General features: G+C 52.3%; 3 protein-coding genes across 3 annotated transcripts; 1 reads left to right on the top strand and 2 right to left on the bottom strand.

Moving 5' to 3' along the window:
• Positions 1-206: 206 nt before the first annotated feature.
• N7539_003727 (uncharacterized protein) lies at positions 207-3,063 on the bottom strand (the record flags this gene model as incomplete). Its single annotated transcript, XM_056933329.1, has 3 exons — positions 207-2,413; positions 2,487-2,949; positions 3,016-3,063. 3 exons carry the CDS (start codon positions 3,061-3,063, stop codon positions 207-209), a joined length of 2,718 nt encoding a protein of 905 aa, XP_056790870.1.
• Positions 3,064-7,418: 4,355 nt separating this feature from the next.
• On the bottom strand, positions 7,419-8,585 carry N7539_003726 (uncharacterized protein; the record flags this gene model as incomplete). The annotated part of the gene is made up of 1 exon (XM_056933328.1): positions 7,419-8,585. The coding sequence occupies one exon, from the start codon at positions 8,583-8,585 to the stop codon at positions 7,419-7,421; it is 1,167 nt and encodes a 388-aa protein (XP_056790869.1).
• A 3,304-nt stretch (positions 8,586-11,889) lies between these two features.
• On the top strand, positions 11,890-14,888 carry N7539_003725 (MCM DNA helicase complex subunit MCM6; the record flags this gene model as incomplete). The annotated part of the gene is made up of 3 exons (XM_056933327.1): positions 11,890-13,517; positions 13,582-13,717; positions 13,776-14,888. The coding sequence occupies 3 exons, from the start codon at positions 11,890-11,892 to the stop codon at positions 14,886-14,888; spliced, it is 2,877 nt and encodes a 958-aa protein (XP_056790868.1).
• Between the last annotated feature and the right edge of the window lie 1,088 nt (positions 14,889-15,976).

The raw sequence follows: 15,976 nt of genomic DNA, 5'->3' as shown, positions 1-15,976 counted from the left end.
AGAGAACGATATGAACAGATCCGAGTGAGCTCAACTTGAACAATAGTTTGGTAGTGTGGGTATCAAGGGACTCCCGGGCCAGGAAGGTCGAATCAACTTTGATCTGTATTTCCGTATGACCACATTAGACGTTGTGTAGATTTTTTTGTATATAGAATTGCCGTGGGGGGAAAGGCTAGAGCAAGAACCTCGTAGAAGAGACCAGTCTAGTATTCAGGCTTTTCCTCGAAGATGGGAGGACGACCCGATTCGACGTTCCACTGGATCTTGGCCTTCTCGTCCAGCCAAGCATCCTCATCTGAGCAGGCGGTGACCCGAGAGGTATGAGCAACCTCCTGTCGGCTGACGCCGGCGGGATCGCGAGGGATCCAGATCAGAGGGGTCTGAGCAACGGTGGCGGGGTGGTAGTAGGCGTTACGCTCAACCTCGGGAGAGTACGCGGGTGGGTCCACCGCAGAAGGAACGTACTGACGGAGGTAAGCGTAGCTGTCGTACTTATCCGGGCGCAACCATCTCGTGATGAAGTTGGGCTGCTTCTCTTGTTGTGTTGGTAAGGGCCCATCGGCGATGCCCTTTTCGGCGCTGGTATCGTTGATGGTGCCAACCCCAGAGTCTGCATGAGACGCACCGTTGTTCAATTTCGAGGCCGAGGAATCACCAACACGATCGGACGCAGACTCATCAACCGCAAGATGCTTGCGATCTTGAGCGAGAAGGGCCTCTTCTTCGTGCTCGAGGTTCCTGGGCAGATAGTTGAGGAGTGGCTCCATAGCAGCGTTCAACGAGACATGGTAGAGCACGATGAAGACGAGGAAAATAATCATCAGAATCAGAGGTCCCAGGGCGATATGAGCGGAACCGACACCGATGGCAAACAAACCGATCAAGCAGCCCATGAGCAGATAACATCCGACAGTGAGTTGCTGCAGAGCACGGACATAATTACGACCTTGACAGTCAATATCACCGTTGGAGACATAGAGCAAATTGTAGCGGTAGGCGAAGTAGAAGAGGTAAAGGCCGATAGTGGCAAAGCCCATGACAAGGGGAGCAATGCAAGAATAGACAATAGCGATGACGGCGAGTAGGGTGACACCAGGGTATACGGTACCCCAGCCGAGGCCGGCGAGGCTCGACCAGCGATTATACATCTTGCGCGGGGTCTTGTCGAGAAGTGTGCCCAAGATCTTGCCCACAATCAGGCCAACGATCTGCAGAAGTGCACCAGAACTGAAGGAAAGACCCTGTAGGATGATGTAAGAGATGTAGAAGTTGGACGCGTGTGGGAGCTTGTTGGCAAGAAGTTTGGGAGCAGAAGTAGGGTCGTTGATGATGGAGGTAACCACACTGGTAGCGGCGGAAGATAGAGTCACAACCAGGAAGACCTGCACCACTTGAAACGCGAAAAAGGTGTTTTGAACTTGCAACTCCACGGCCGCTAGACTGGGTTCACCGGACAATTTGGCCATCAGACGAAGAATGATGGGCACCAGGGCCAGGAGGATAGACATCAGCACGACTGGCAAAAGGCCGGTAACCACACCCAGAATCCAAGGCGGAATGCTTAAGATGAACCGCAAAAAGTGAACTTTGTCGGTCAAGGCTTGGATGTTGGAGATGGCACCCACTGCGGCAGTAGGAATGGCCCAGAAGATGATCATAGCGGTGATAAAGCCAATGGTTGCGGAGACACGAATCACACGCTCCCACCACTTGATGCGCAGGTTAGACCAGATGACTTGAGTGGGATCCAGGCCGATATAACGGGGCGCCATGTGAAGAGGTAGGTTGTGCGCCACGGTTTGATATGCCGCTTGCGCATCGGACTGCTGATGGAATTCAACGAAGACAGAAGAGACCAGGTCGACTTCATGCGCACGGTGCTTGGCCTGCAGTTCTTCAATCTCAGGCTTCAGGCGCTCGATCTCGGAGCGAGCCCAATTGATGGTGTCGACCTTCTTGCCAACCAAGAACTTCAGGCGGTGGGTGGGACGATCCTTTGGCCTCACCCAGCGAGCCGCCACGGAGCCAGACTCATCGTCGAAATCCCCCACTGTCTCATCCACGCCGTGGGCATTTTCGAGATTGCCCTCCTTCTTCAGCTGCTTGTTGCGGGCCTTGTTGGCCATGACGATGAGTTTGGTCTCGGCAGCTTCCAGTTTCATTGCCGCGTTGTCGCGCTCCTTGACCTTATCCTCCAGGTCGGAGGTCTTGGTCGCGATCCAGACATTCTTGACCTTGGAGCGGCCGAACATTGCGATGATCTTCTCTTTGCTGAGATATTCATCGGGAACGGTGGTGAAAAGAACGGTGCGCGAGGACAATCTATTTGCGTATGCAGGCGCGAAGAGATACGCTTGCCGCAGATTGATGAAGAAGATGTGTTCACGAGTGATGGTGTAGAACACGATACCTGCGAAGAGCGATCAGCAACTTGGATTCGACCAGACTCAGAGAATAGCGTGGTGTCCGCATGATTCACTTACCAACAAAGACCCACGCGACGAGGCAGTGTGCAAAGTAGCGTGCATAATCAGGCGGCAAGAGATTAGAGATGGTGATGATATTTAGTTGTGTCTCCCCGCCACTGGCTGTGGCGTCGACGGGGAAGAGAATGGGCCAGGTGATCAAGCAGCCCACCAGCATCAGACCGGAGATCAATTTCAGGAATCGAAGGAGCAAGTAAGCATCCATCGAGTGGTGGCGCAGGACGTAAGTGTCGGGTAGTTTATACATAGCGATGATCCAATTCCACAGACCAGTGGGAGAGTCTGGAGTGCGTTGCCATGGTCTCAGAGTGCCGATATAGGTACGAGGCATGTACGTTCGGCGATAATTTCGACGAAGGACGATGAACAATACCACCATCACCACAAACGAAATCAACGCGGGAATCAGCGTGGAAAGCAAGCCGGACGCTGTCTGTGGTGCCGAACTCGGATTATCCTGCTGCAGTTGCTTTACTTAGTTGACCGAAGTTTTTTTTTTCTTTCTAGAAATGAAGGAAGCACGTACAGTTGCCCGTGCAGACAGCTGGTGCGCAGCACCAGCAAAGTCTGCCATCTTGACGAGAGGAGAGTGCGTCTCCGTTCAAGTTTCTCGACAATCGAGGTCGACCCCTCGTCTAGCAGAAGAAGAGTAAAAGAATCGCGCAGACCTTCTCAGGGGATGACTGCGCGAGATGGGGCGTTTGGAGGGTGTCGTAGATTTCGTGGGTGGGTAATTCGACAACACGAGAAGAGGAATTGAAAAGAAAAAGGTGTCTTGCGACCTGCGAAGGCCGAGAGCTGGGTGGGAAAAGGTCCCAAGTTTAAGCTTTGAAAAGGGAGGCGCATGGATTTGCAGGTGAACCGACGAGCCGCTGGTCATCCAATCTGCGGTTTCACTAAACCAGCGGATCCTCTGGGCCGTGACCCTACGTAATGGAATCGCAGCTAAGGCCTTTCCGGTAAGGTGCTCCTGCTTTGCGCCATGTCCACCGCCCAGGTCGAACTAGTGCTCTGAGGTGGTCCTGATTGTCGCCTTCACTGTCCTTGGGCGACCACAAATGGTCGGCAAGCACACCCAGGATGGGCCACCGAATTACCATTCAATCCAGTCGATCAAGCACATCACATCCCGCCTAGCATTGCCCACTGCTCATGGCCACACCGGGGAGACCAAAATGAAAAAGGGGGGGCGTCAAACATCAACGGCTGGAATTGGTGGTCGCATCAGCTCCAGCCCCTGGCGAGAAGTCCCGTTTCAGTAGTTCTCTCCCTTCAAAGGTCGCCTCCCCCTCCTCCCCTGGAAAGGAATCTCCACTTGGGTGTGAGTTAGCGACGAGTGAGCAATTGATCCACAATTACATTTTGGCTGGACGATACCACCCAATTGCCCACGATCGGCATTCGCCCTATGGCTCTGTCAAGATCGATGACTCCATGAGATCTTGAGCATGCAAGAGAGACCACTTGGCAACAAGCCTCGCATGGACAGCGAGCGACCATCACTTGGAAGGAGATACATTTCTCCTCGTTCTGTACGAAGCCGATCCATGACGCATGCTCGACCTGGAATTTCAAAGTTCGGCTCACAGCCTGCATAGTGGCGCACGCCTGTACATTACTACATTGTACTGCTGGCCTGCTCCTGTACTAGTAGTAATGTGCGAAGGTGCTTAACTGCTGAGTGCGTAGTACTGTACGTACTACGTACTACCTACCAGCCTGTGATTTGGCATCTTTGCCTGAATTGACCGAGGGCAAGATTGATCTGCGCCATATGGACCACAAATGACTTTGCACCATCCAGACGAGACGAACAAGAGGGTCGAGGTATGTAGCTGAGGGCTCGCCCCCAGGAGTGGTCTAGAGCACATCAGCACAGTCACTAATAGCTGTCTGTGATGGCGAGGGACGCAGTTTCAGCTCAACGCCCGTACAAGCGCTCTAAGGGTTGACCATGTGACTTGAGGACCATGATTCCCCATGCGCTGGTTCAGGAGAACTGACCGCCGCTAAGTGATCGAGCTATGAGCTCAAGTTCAAGGTGCCCAACCGCCCATGTTTGTTGTCCATAGCTGAAAGTGGCATCCATGCAGCTCCCCCGGACGCTGGAACAGCTCTGCCCACTTCCGATCCAATGATGCTCGCGAATCTTCATTCGATTTGCCACTGCATCATTTTTGGGTCACTACTGCCAACACAGTCCCGTATCCACATGTGGTTGGTCTCATTCGGCATCGAGATAGCCAAAACCTTGAAACAATCTCCAGAGACACAATTGACGACTTTAAAGGGGTAACCAAGAATTGCTCAGAGTATCCTGCCGACCGTAGCGCCCGCTCTCATGTGGTCCTGAGTCCTGAAGATTGCCTTATCTCCGAGCTCTGTATTTTCGCTTTACGTGGAAGTCTGGGGATTGTGATTTTTACGGAAGGCCCTGAAACGGTTACGGGCGACCGCGTGTCGAGACTGTAGATGTCCGTCTTAAATCCCTGATGTCAACAAGGACACTTCAGTCTTGAGTCTACACTTTACACTCTACAAGTCTGTAATACCACCTCGTGATGATGCTGGCGTCGAACCACAAAAACACCAAGCGACATCGAGGGCTTAGATTCCAATTGTGGGCTTCCAAAAGCGAGCAAATGATTGTATAGTCCACTCCGAGGATTCCAGCGAAGCCTGTGCGCTCGCGTCAAAGAACCTACAAATGCCTGAGCTGAGACTCGCATATGGGCCTCTCTGCACTTCAGCACCATACAAGTCATTGATTGGGTGGGTCAACAACGCACATACGCGACTATTTACGGGCCAAACCTACTAGTGTCTGATTTGCCCATGATGCAGAGATTTTCACCCACGGTTTTTTGGTGGCTTGGTTTTGGAGGCTGGAGACTCCGACTGAGAGCCCGAGAGGAGACCTGCTTGCTGCATGGGGGGATCTCCGGACCTCGGAGTTTCTTAACTAATCTGTAGATCAAGTCCGATCACGTCGTGAGGAAACCACCCTGTCGTCTGTTGTCGCGAGGGGGTGTGGGCAGAGCTGAATGTCATCTGAATATCAAAAAAGGCCGAGGGTTCGCTCGGCTACTTTTGACACGATCGGAGAGCCGTGAATTACATGGACGTAGAGGGCATTGAAGAAGCGATAGGAAGTGATCGTGTAAACCAGCACTTGTAGGCATGTCAAGCCCGACTGTCTAATGGTCTCGAGTTAAGTGTGAACGGCTTCAGTTGCACACAGCAATATTCGGTCCCGGCCCTACAAGTCAATGAGGTTCTTGCACGGAGCTATTCTCCGGTCTCGAGATGTAGTATCCCTGTTTCCAGGCATTGGGCACACGAGGCATCATGATCATGACTTGACATTCTGATATCACAATGTGACCTACATATGTTGCAGACTATCTGTGCCTTACGATGGGGGAGAATCGCGTTTGAAATCTCGACAGGGTGATTGGGCAATCGATGCCGAGGTTAGAGCGGCATGCATCATTCAAATGGACCCTTCCATTCAAGTTTGGCATGTCACTGTCTGCCAAGGTAAACATGGACAGTGTACATCTGAGGTTCGTGAGGAGTCACTATGGTCATACCATGTGATAAACTCCATGGAACTTGTTCAAATAGTCAAGCACTGTCACTTTCCGCACATAGATTAGTCCACTTCGACGGGCAAATGCCCCATGCGCCCAGGCCATATCAAGAAATACATAACTACAACTGGAATCAGAGTCGAGGACTCCAGACACATTCACATTCCTATGATCCTCTACGGTCCTGTAGAATCGGGTACCACAGACACCCAGTGTAAACCGCCAGCTCACCCAGGCACACACATTCATCTACCACCTCATTACCTAGCAAGGGCTGGTATCCAACTTGGGCGTTGTCTTGCCGTGACCCAACACCGAGATGAGTGTAATCGTCATCATCAGACGCCATCTTCGCTTCCCCGGCTCCTGGGCCCTGCCAAGCTTTCGTCATAGTAGAACTTCCTAGACGGTGACGGGAGGTGCCACCGGTCTCCAAGCAGTCCTACGAACTTAAAGTCCTGTTCCTACAGTATGCGGACGTACTAAATGGACTCCCGTGTGCCTAAGATGTAACTGACTACCTAATCGGATGTTCATACCGCTTGCAGAACTCTGGATGGAGATGCTTATCTGTCACAAACTTTGCCAAATCGCGAGGTGCCATCCCTATTTTCAGTGTTACCATCAGCAGGAGCCAGGAGGTAGCTTCCAGACTTTCAAAAGCGTGAATGAGACACCCGTCATGGCTAGATATGGATCTCTTTGATGGAGGACTTGATCATCGTACGTTCGTAGATTGTTGCTCCTTCGGGCTTTCGATTGGCCGGTCTACTGTGTATCCGGATCCGGGAGGTTAGTTCCCTCTACTGTGCTTCACCGGAGACAACTGGGGAGTTCCGAGCTGATAGTCAAGTAATAAAATTCATGTAATATTGCATTCATTGTCAGCCCAAGTGGGCCTGAATGTCGCAAAGCCTCCATTCCATGCTGATGCAAATATGTCAAAATGACGCTCAATACCGCTTGTCGTTTGGAAGATAGCAAACATGCTGAATAGATAGAAAACACCAGGGCCACCCAGCCCAGCGGACCATTCCCCGTTCATGCTGGATAGAGTTTATGGAAAAGAGTGTACCGATCTGTGTCCAAGCAGATGTGGAGGCATCGCCCGGCCGGTCCCTCACTCTTGTCCGAGTCCTCATCAGAGGTATAAGGAACCTAGCTAGATCTGATCCGCATCAATTAAGCCAGTCGGTCTGTGCTCGGTGCTTTGCGTCGACATCTGAAGACCCATAGTTGTCGCACACCACGAGAAGTCTGTTCCTCTGAGGCCATGACATGACCGAGGCATGTATCTGATTCTGGGCTGCGAAATACTTGCACATATCAATGATCATCAAGGGTATGGTGAATGTCGCCTTTCACCGAAACTCGATTCAAGCTCGTTTTGAAAGACATCAATGCCTCTGACGGGCATCTGTAGTGATAAAAAGGACATCAGAAGCTCGTTATAGTGGAACTGCAGATCCGGTCGTAGCTGGCGCTGCGCCTGAAGCAGTTGCCCTGTTGACCATGCCCGTTTCGGATCTCGTAGATCGGCATCACAAGTCTGCTCCAACAAGAGCCACAGCAAGGTCTCACATGCCGGGTGTTTGCCCAGCTGGTGCTCCTCGACCAGCGCTGTCAAATACGCCAAGAATCGATGCGTCTTGTTCACGGAATCTTTGAAGTCCCATAGAGCGGCCGTGATGTAGATGAGACAACCAGACCGGCTGGCTTCTTGAGTCTCCGCTGTGCGAACAACATACACGTGCGCCTCTTGGGGCACCTGCGTGGGTCGTGGTCCGCTGGACAGAAGTGAGAAGAGGGGGCTTCCCATTTGGAAAGCGGTACGTCCGTGAGATGATTGAGGTTGATGTCCAGGAGAGCTATGCCTGTGCATAAGTTCCTGTGCGCGTTGAAGAAACAGGACCAGCAAACGTCGATTGGTCGGGCTGACCATGTCAGACAAGGGAGGCAGAATGTATCGCACATAATGGAAAAATACCTCCACACCACTGGAAGCTCCAGGTCGGCGGCTGAGAATACGAGCGGCATGTTCCAGATACGCTTCCGCATCTTGGCGACTGCCATATCGGCCTTCCGCTAAAGCCATTCCTGCCAGGGCTGTGGCTAATTGATCGTCGTGCACTTGAATGGCACCAGATACCGCGTCCTCGATGTTTTTCCTGACTTGCCCAACGTGGCGCTGGACTTCCTCGCTGTTTGACTGCCCGGTGATCTGGGCTCTCCACCGCGCGGCGTAGACCAGGATGACGGCTTGGAAGGAGAAGGGATGATCCATAGCCGTCCGGTAGATTTGCGTTTTCACATAGGGATTTTGCCCCGACCAGTAGGCCAATTTGTTGATCCACCAGTCCGTCAATTCGATGTCTTCACGGTTTTGTATAATCAGAGGAGTGGAGAAATGACCACCCCATGATGAATCGTGTAGTGTCCCCGAACTTCCGGCCCATGAACTTCCTGTTTCATGGACGAAAGAATTGGCATAAGGTGGCTGCATCTAAAATTGCCAGCGATTAAGCGCATTAGCCTTTGATTGAATGTACGGTGTGTCCTCGTTCGTGTATGACGGCGAGATCGACATGTAATACCTACCACCGACGGCTGATCAAAAGGATTGAACGTCTCTGGTGCTGAACTTGCGCTCCGAGAGCCTTCCGTGCCATGACCTGAATCCATCTCGAGAATCCGTGTGGTTGGTCGTTCAGCAACATGCTCCGGTTGTAAACTGCCCTGGGAAAGCTTTCGGTGTTTTCGTTTTTCCTGAACGTGGTGTCGCATTACATGCGCCCGTTTTTCTTTGGATGAGGAGGTCGAATCCACAAAGTAGAATGATTGAGTCTTGGGCTGAGTTTCTGTATCCGCAACGCGACGGCGCCGCGGGGGTTTCGTTTGTCCATCGCCACTGCTCGGAGACCCTGGGAGTCAATTGGTATATGTAAGCCACCGTATCTAGAGAAAATGCGAGTCCAACTACTCGAAATCAGATGTCCTTACCAGTCACATCGGGCTTAGGCGGTAACGAAGAGAGTATTGTTGGAGGGCTTTGGTTTGCTTCCGCCGATTGTGGTACGTTACTCGACATGATTGCGGGAACGGGCCAGACGAGTACAAGTTAGAGATAGATCTTGTGTATTTGCCGCAATTCGCAAACGCGATATTGGCATGCCGTACCGATGAGCACCTAGATTCGCACCAGGCAGTATAATGGCCTCAACCGTGTAGGATCATCTCCGAGTTTCGCAGTGTGGTCATTGGCTGAGAGACAGAAGATGCTTGATCTAGGCAGGCGGCTGCCCAAGCCGAATGAAGGGAGGAGGGGGAAAGAAGGAGGAAGAGGAGGAAGAGGGAGGGGGGGGGGGGGGGTTGGCCGGGATTCCCTCGAATGGAGTCTGGAAGTGATGACAATTATCTCCAATCCGCAATGCAAGGCGGGATACCGCTGATCATAGGGTCGATCTTCGTCACCTTCCGCCCGTCCGACCGAGGGAAGAAACACGACGATAGACCACAATTGACGGGCAGGAGAGCAGGCTGTTCCAGAGTAGAATAGTCTTCGCGACTGTGAGGAGGAGCACAACGCCGTCGGGCAGACGGGGAGAAAAATGATGACACTGTACCGAGACCGCAAGACGCGCGCGGATGAGCACCCTCAAAGGGGGAATGCAACGAGATTTAAACTCGTCTTCGGAAGAAACAGAAGCGCAGGTTCTGAGGGTCTCAGCGTGGAGATTGGAGCGAGGTATTACCCGAAGGAGCTGAAGGACCAAGTGGAAATGGCTTAAACCCCGGCACGAAGTGGAGAGGCCCCTCTCTGCGTTTTCCGGCTTGGGAGCTTCGTGCTTCAACTGGTGTACATGAACAGGACGCCACACGACATGGTGCTCGTTGCGGCCTGCAAAACAGGGCGATTGTAATGTGGGAAGGAGGGAAGATCAGTGGGATCTCATGCAGGTTGCGGCCAAGGACAATCCTGCACGACTAACGGCGATTTGCAATTCATGTTTCTCCGTTCCGATTGGTAGTGTACTCGTGGAGATTGCAGCTTAGGGAAGAACAGCTCTGCGAGAGGATCCTTCAAATGTACCTTAATGGAGCAGGGAGGTATGAAATAACCTCCTGACAAGCTTCACGATCATCGTACTGTAGGTGGCAACCGATGCTCCAGAATCAGTCATCGACTTGATCATAGAACCGGATAAATCCATTTGAGTAAAATGCTCCATCTTCAGCCCTCGGCTCTGGGACCAGCATCTCACCTGCTCAGGCGTTCCGCTCGAGAATATTGTTACGAGTCGCCTAGATGTACAGGGCAGTCGACTCAGTCTGAGCGGAGCCGTCTCGAGGTTTGACTCGTTCCACGACCCGAGCATCGAGGCGAGTCCGAAGAATGAGAGTAAAGGCATGCTCAGATGACTTTCAAATGTACGAGGTTGTAGACTGTCGAGCGAGTGAGTAGACGGATGTACCACTGGAGTCTAAACTCTCTACAGGTACAGACTTCCCGCCCACCAGACTGGGCTAGTCGCAAGTGGAGTGCTGTACCGTTCACCAAATTGGGCCATCTGAGCCAAAAGCGAACCGCCCATCCGAAACCGCCGAAACCGCCCAGCACTCGTGTTTTTCTGCGCCTTTGACCCCCATCCAGGCGATGAACCCTCGATGCAGCGCTCTGAAACAGCGCTTGGCGATTGTGTACAAGGAGTACGATCAGCGAAGAGAAGACCCAAGCTGCGCGAGATCGTGTAGGGGCTGGAACACAGGGGCAGACATTCCCTCTCCCTACTGGATTCACCGCACCGTGTGTTGAGCAAATGCCGAGTCATTCATATCCGAGAAGCGCAGACGAATGTCGGCGAAACGCTCGCAGCGGTGAAGGATTCCCTTGAGGTCCACAGGAAAACACGGTTGCTGGGTACACCACTACATATGTCAGTAGTTATGCAGACAAGAATCCGCCCTGCTCCGGCCGGCGTCGCTTGCGCCCATGATCCAAAGGGACCCTGTATAATCATCATGCTAGATGTACAGGTTACCTGCAGATACATACTCGTAGAGAGAAGCAATGGACCACGGAACATGGATGCGCACGGACTGCTGCACTGCAAGAGGAAGACTGATGCCTTGAACGGGGCTAGTTCTCGAGAGGCTGCCTACATCTGGGTCAGTTTCTCAGCTCTGTGTGGATCGGACGGAGCGGCGGGTTAGTTGTGGCGTCGAGATAGTAGTGATACTGACCCGTTGATTATAACGGGGGCTCGAGGGGATTGAGAACGAGTAAGCCATGGAGTAGACCAATCGAGCAGCCGAGAGAGACGCCAAACTGATTGATTGATAAGAGGTCGAGAGGGGGAGGGGTAGTGGTTATGAGCTTTGGTACATTTACAACTTGTGATGACTTGCAACTTGCGTGTATGCCTGACCTTTATGGCTTTATCCATTTTGTCGATCTTGATCCCACATCTCAGGAAGGTGTGCTTTCCCTATCTGGGACTAGTTCAGAGCCGGTAGAGTGTAGACCCCTGAGCCTTTTGATCAGTCCCGTGACAGCCGAGACACTCTGGACCTTACCCAAGACGGAAACCACTTAACGCGTCCGGAAACCGGAGAAACCAATGCTCCACTCACGCGTCGCAAGAGCGCGTCTCGTGCGAAAAATGCATGGAACAACAACCCCTCCCCTATTGCTTCCGGTGTTGAGATTGGACCCCCAATATTCACCCACATCATTCCCCGGATATTGGCGAGAGTTGACAAGTTTGCTCTGAGGGCCAATTTCTAGGCCTGTAGTTCCTCTTGTCATCATGTCTAGCCTTGTGGATGCAGTCCTACAGTCCGAGCTGGGCGGCACGGGGTCCAGTGCTCGTGATAACATTCGTTCCGACAACCTTCCCAGCTCGCGACGCTCCGAGAGCAATGGGCCCATGAGTGACATGAACGCCTTCCCTGATGATCGTGTGGTGGGAGCCAGTACCTCCGCAGTCAATCGGCTCCGAAACCCATATGCCCCCGGCCCAGCCCCTGTCGTCGATGAAGCAGGTGAACGGGTCCGCGCAGAGTTCGAAGAGCTTCTGGAAACATTCATAGAAGACCCCTCCTCGTCAGCGCCACCGTCGTCGGGTGAGGTTCTGAGTGACAAGTACTACATTGCCCAGATCAAGGGCTTGAAAAAATTCGAGCTATCAACGCTCTATGTTGACTTCAACCACCTGGCCAAGTGGCACAATCCCATTCTGGCCGATGCGATTGCAGAGCAGTACTACCGATTCTTACCATTTCTCACCAAGGGCCTCCACAATTTGGTCGCCAAATACGAGCCTGAATACTTCGTGTCTCATCGACTTGCCTCTAGTGCCTCCTCACAACCCAGCACTTCGGTCGCGTCTGCCTACGCCAGCGTAAACGACAACCCAGACTTGGAGCGTCAGATCCGCGAAAAGACTCGCCACCAACAGACCGATAAGCTATTTGCACTTGCGTTCTACAACCTGCCTCTTGTTTCGCGTTTGCGCCAGTTGCGAACGAAGCAGATCGGTCGGTTGCTCTCTGTGTCCGGAACTGTCACACGGACATCAGAGATCCGACCAGAATTGTCCCTTGGAACATTCATCTGTGAGGGCTGTCGAACAGTGGTGCCCAATGTGGAGCAGACTTTCAAGTACACCGAACCCACAGAATGCCCCAACGCGGTCTGCGGTAATCGTTTCGGCTGGCGATTGGATATTGGCAAGAGCACGTTTGTCGACTGGCAGAAAGTGAAGCTGCAGGAATCGTCCCACGAAATTCCTACTGGTAGTATGCCTCGCACGATGGACATCATTCTTCGTGGCGAAATGGTGGATCGTGCAAAGGCAGGTGAGCGCTGCATCTTTACCGGTACCCTTATTGTGGTTCCCGATGTCAGTCAACTCGGCTTGCCTGGTGTCCGTCCCGAGGCTGTTCGAGACAATAGCTCTTTCCGCGGCAGCGAGGTCGGCGGTGGTGGAGTGTCGGGACTGAAAGCCCTCGGTGTTCGTGATTTGACTTATCGTTTGGCTTTCCTCGCGTGCATGGTCACCCCGGATACCACGACACCCGGTCAGAAGCCCGAGCAGCAGCTCAGTGGACAGGCAAACAACATCTTGGCATCCCTGAATCAAAGCTTGGATCCGGATATGAATGACGAGAAGGCTCAGGAAGCCTTCTTGAACAGCTTGACCGCGAGTGAGGTCGAGGATCTGAAGAGGCTCGTTCACTCAGAGTACATCTACGGCCGCCTGGTCGACTCGATTGCTCCCATGATCTGGGGTCACCGTCAGGTCAAAAAGGGTCTTCTGTTGCAGTTAGTTGGAGGTGTCAGCAAGACTACGCAGCAGGAGAGCCTCCAGCTTCGTGGTGATATCAATTTGTGTATTGTTGGCGACCCATCTACCAGTAAGAGTCAATTCTTGAAGTAAGTATTTGGATGGCCAATTGACGTTGTCTTATATTTCATTGCTAACGGGGCCGACTTCTAGATATATTTGCTCCCTACACCCTCGGGCGGTCTACACCAGTGGTAAAGCGTCTTCCGCAGCTGGTTTGACCGCGTCTGTTGTGAAGGATGCCGAGACTGGTGAATTCACTATCGAGGCTGGTGCATTGATGCTCGCCGTATGTTACTGGTCCTCCTTATTTGCTTTACCACGTTCCTAACATTTTTCTTCCCTAGAACGGAGGCGGTATTTGTGCCATTGATGAATTTGACAAGATGGACATTGCAGATCAGGTTGCCATTCACGAAGCAATGGAACAGCAGACCATCTCTATTGCCAAGGCTGGTATTCACACAACCTTGAATGCTCGCGCGTCTATCCTCGCCGCAGCCAATCCAATTGGTGGCCGCTATAATCCCAAGGTGACGCTGCGTCAAAATTTGAACTTCAGCGCACCCATCATGAGTCGTTTCGACGTGTTCTTCATCATCCGTGATGATCCCAAAGAGCATGTGGACCGCAGACTCGCAGACCACATCATCAATGTTCATATGAACCGCGATGAGGCTGTCCAGCCAGAGCTCAGCACTGAACAGCTGCAGCGCTACATTCAATTTGCGCGAACTTTCAAGCCAACTTTCACCGATGAGGCCAAGGCGCTTCTTGTTCAAAGGTACAAGGAACTGCGTGCCAACGACGCTCAGGGTGGTATTGGTCGCAGCTCGTACCGCATCACCGTCCGCCAACTTGAGTCGTTGATCCGTCTCTCCGAGGCCGTGGCCAAGGTCAACTGCGTGGAGGAGGTCACTCCCAAGTTTGTCAACGAGGCCTACGACTTGCTCAAGCAGAGTATTGTGACCGTGGAGAAGGATGATGTTGAGTTTGACGAGGACGCCCTGCCAACTGACCGAAACGCTGATGAAGACGAAGAGATGGCCGATCGAGATCGTGACGGTGATAGCCCGATGCGGGATGAGGGCGAGACTGCGGCAGCGCCCGTTGAAAAGTCCGAGCGACCAAAGACCAAGATCACTTACGAGAAATACGCCAAGATTCTCAATTTCATCGTCCAACGTATTCGTGAGGATGAAATCCAACAGGGCGAAGGAGTCGAGCAAGAGGATCTCATTATCTGGTATCTCGAGCAGATCGAAGCCGAGCTCGATACCGAGGAGGATCTCACTCGCGAACGTGATCTTTGCTCCAAGGTCATCAAGCGCATGGTTCGCGAGGGCATGCTTCTGCGTATCACGTCCAGCCTGGAAGAGAATCAATCTACCCAACAAGAAGGGCAGGATGACAAGATTCTGTATGTCTTGCATCCGAACGTTGCATTCGAAGAGTTGTGAGCGGCAAGTGTTATTTTGAGTTTCATAATTTTACTGGGGCTGGGTCGTGTTCAGCATTTCTAGGTGGGTTGATCGGAGCATGGAGTTGAAATGAGTGATGATATCCGTTTGTGCTTGGCTTTCAGTATTCGATGATGTCTCGATGTTGGGTGATTGATACCATTTCTGTGTTATGGTTGTGATAGACATAGAAATGAGATGACCGATTTTGCACAACAGGCTACCACTACATACACTTTGAGCTTCTGGTTGCTTCCAAGTCTCCTGGTCGTTAACGCGCCAGTGATTGCGCCGAATCTACCTTCAAAACAGGTAGACTAGTGTTGAGGGCATCATCAGACGCTCAGGACCATTGCTTGCCACATAAACAGGTGGAGATTTTGCAGGTCAGATGATCGATCGTGCAGACGGCCTTCCTTCTAGATGTTAAGCTTACCAGGTCTAGAGCTCAAGGAGGTGAGCCTACGCCAGTACTGGGTTATGGAGGAGATATCTATATCCAGGGTGAGAGATGATCGGAACCTTCCCTCAGAATCAACCTTACGGACAGCCGGAGCGTACCGTCCTTCGGCCCTCGTCACTTATGCCAGTAGCTGGCTCCAACGTTGCGGACGGCGGCAAAGTGTGATCCATGCTAAAGTGAGCCAGTTTTTTAGATATAACGGACTCCATGCAGGCATGGAAGCTACCCTGGTGAAAGCGCATCGTCACCTATCAGAGAGGTGTCTCCAAAGACGGTGCAGATGAAAGCATGGAAACCATGCATTCGAAGATAAGCTTAGGTTAGGTACCTAGACACGAGTAGTTGTCCTTCTCAGCTTTCGAGGGCCTTGGATGTCGAGCGGAAGTCCGGGTGGAGGAGCTGGTAGATAGCAGGCACTGGAAGTATTCAAATGGTTATCATCTTCGCCTGCCATAGATCCTTTGGACCGCGGCAAGCATTTTCACCGCTGATTCTCTGTCAATCCACGGGGATACCTGTGTGCAACCCAGCGGCAACTCAGTGACGAGGTGAGATAAGGAAGGACTTTACCCCCAGATCGACCCAAGGCGAGATCCTGACGCACGTGCATAGCGAACAAACACAG

The sequence above is a fragment of the Penicillium diatomitis genome, assembly GCF_028827545.1.
Source record: "Penicillium diatomitis strain IBT 30728 chromosome Unknown utg000004l_segment0_segment0, whole genome shotgun sequence".
NCBI classification, from domain to species: Eukaryota; Fungi; Ascomycota; class Eurotiomycetes; order Eurotiales; family Aspergillaceae; genus Penicillium; species Penicillium diatomitis.
Note: the sequence above shows the minus strand (reverse complement) of the source record. Positions and strands in the feature narration are given on the sequence as shown.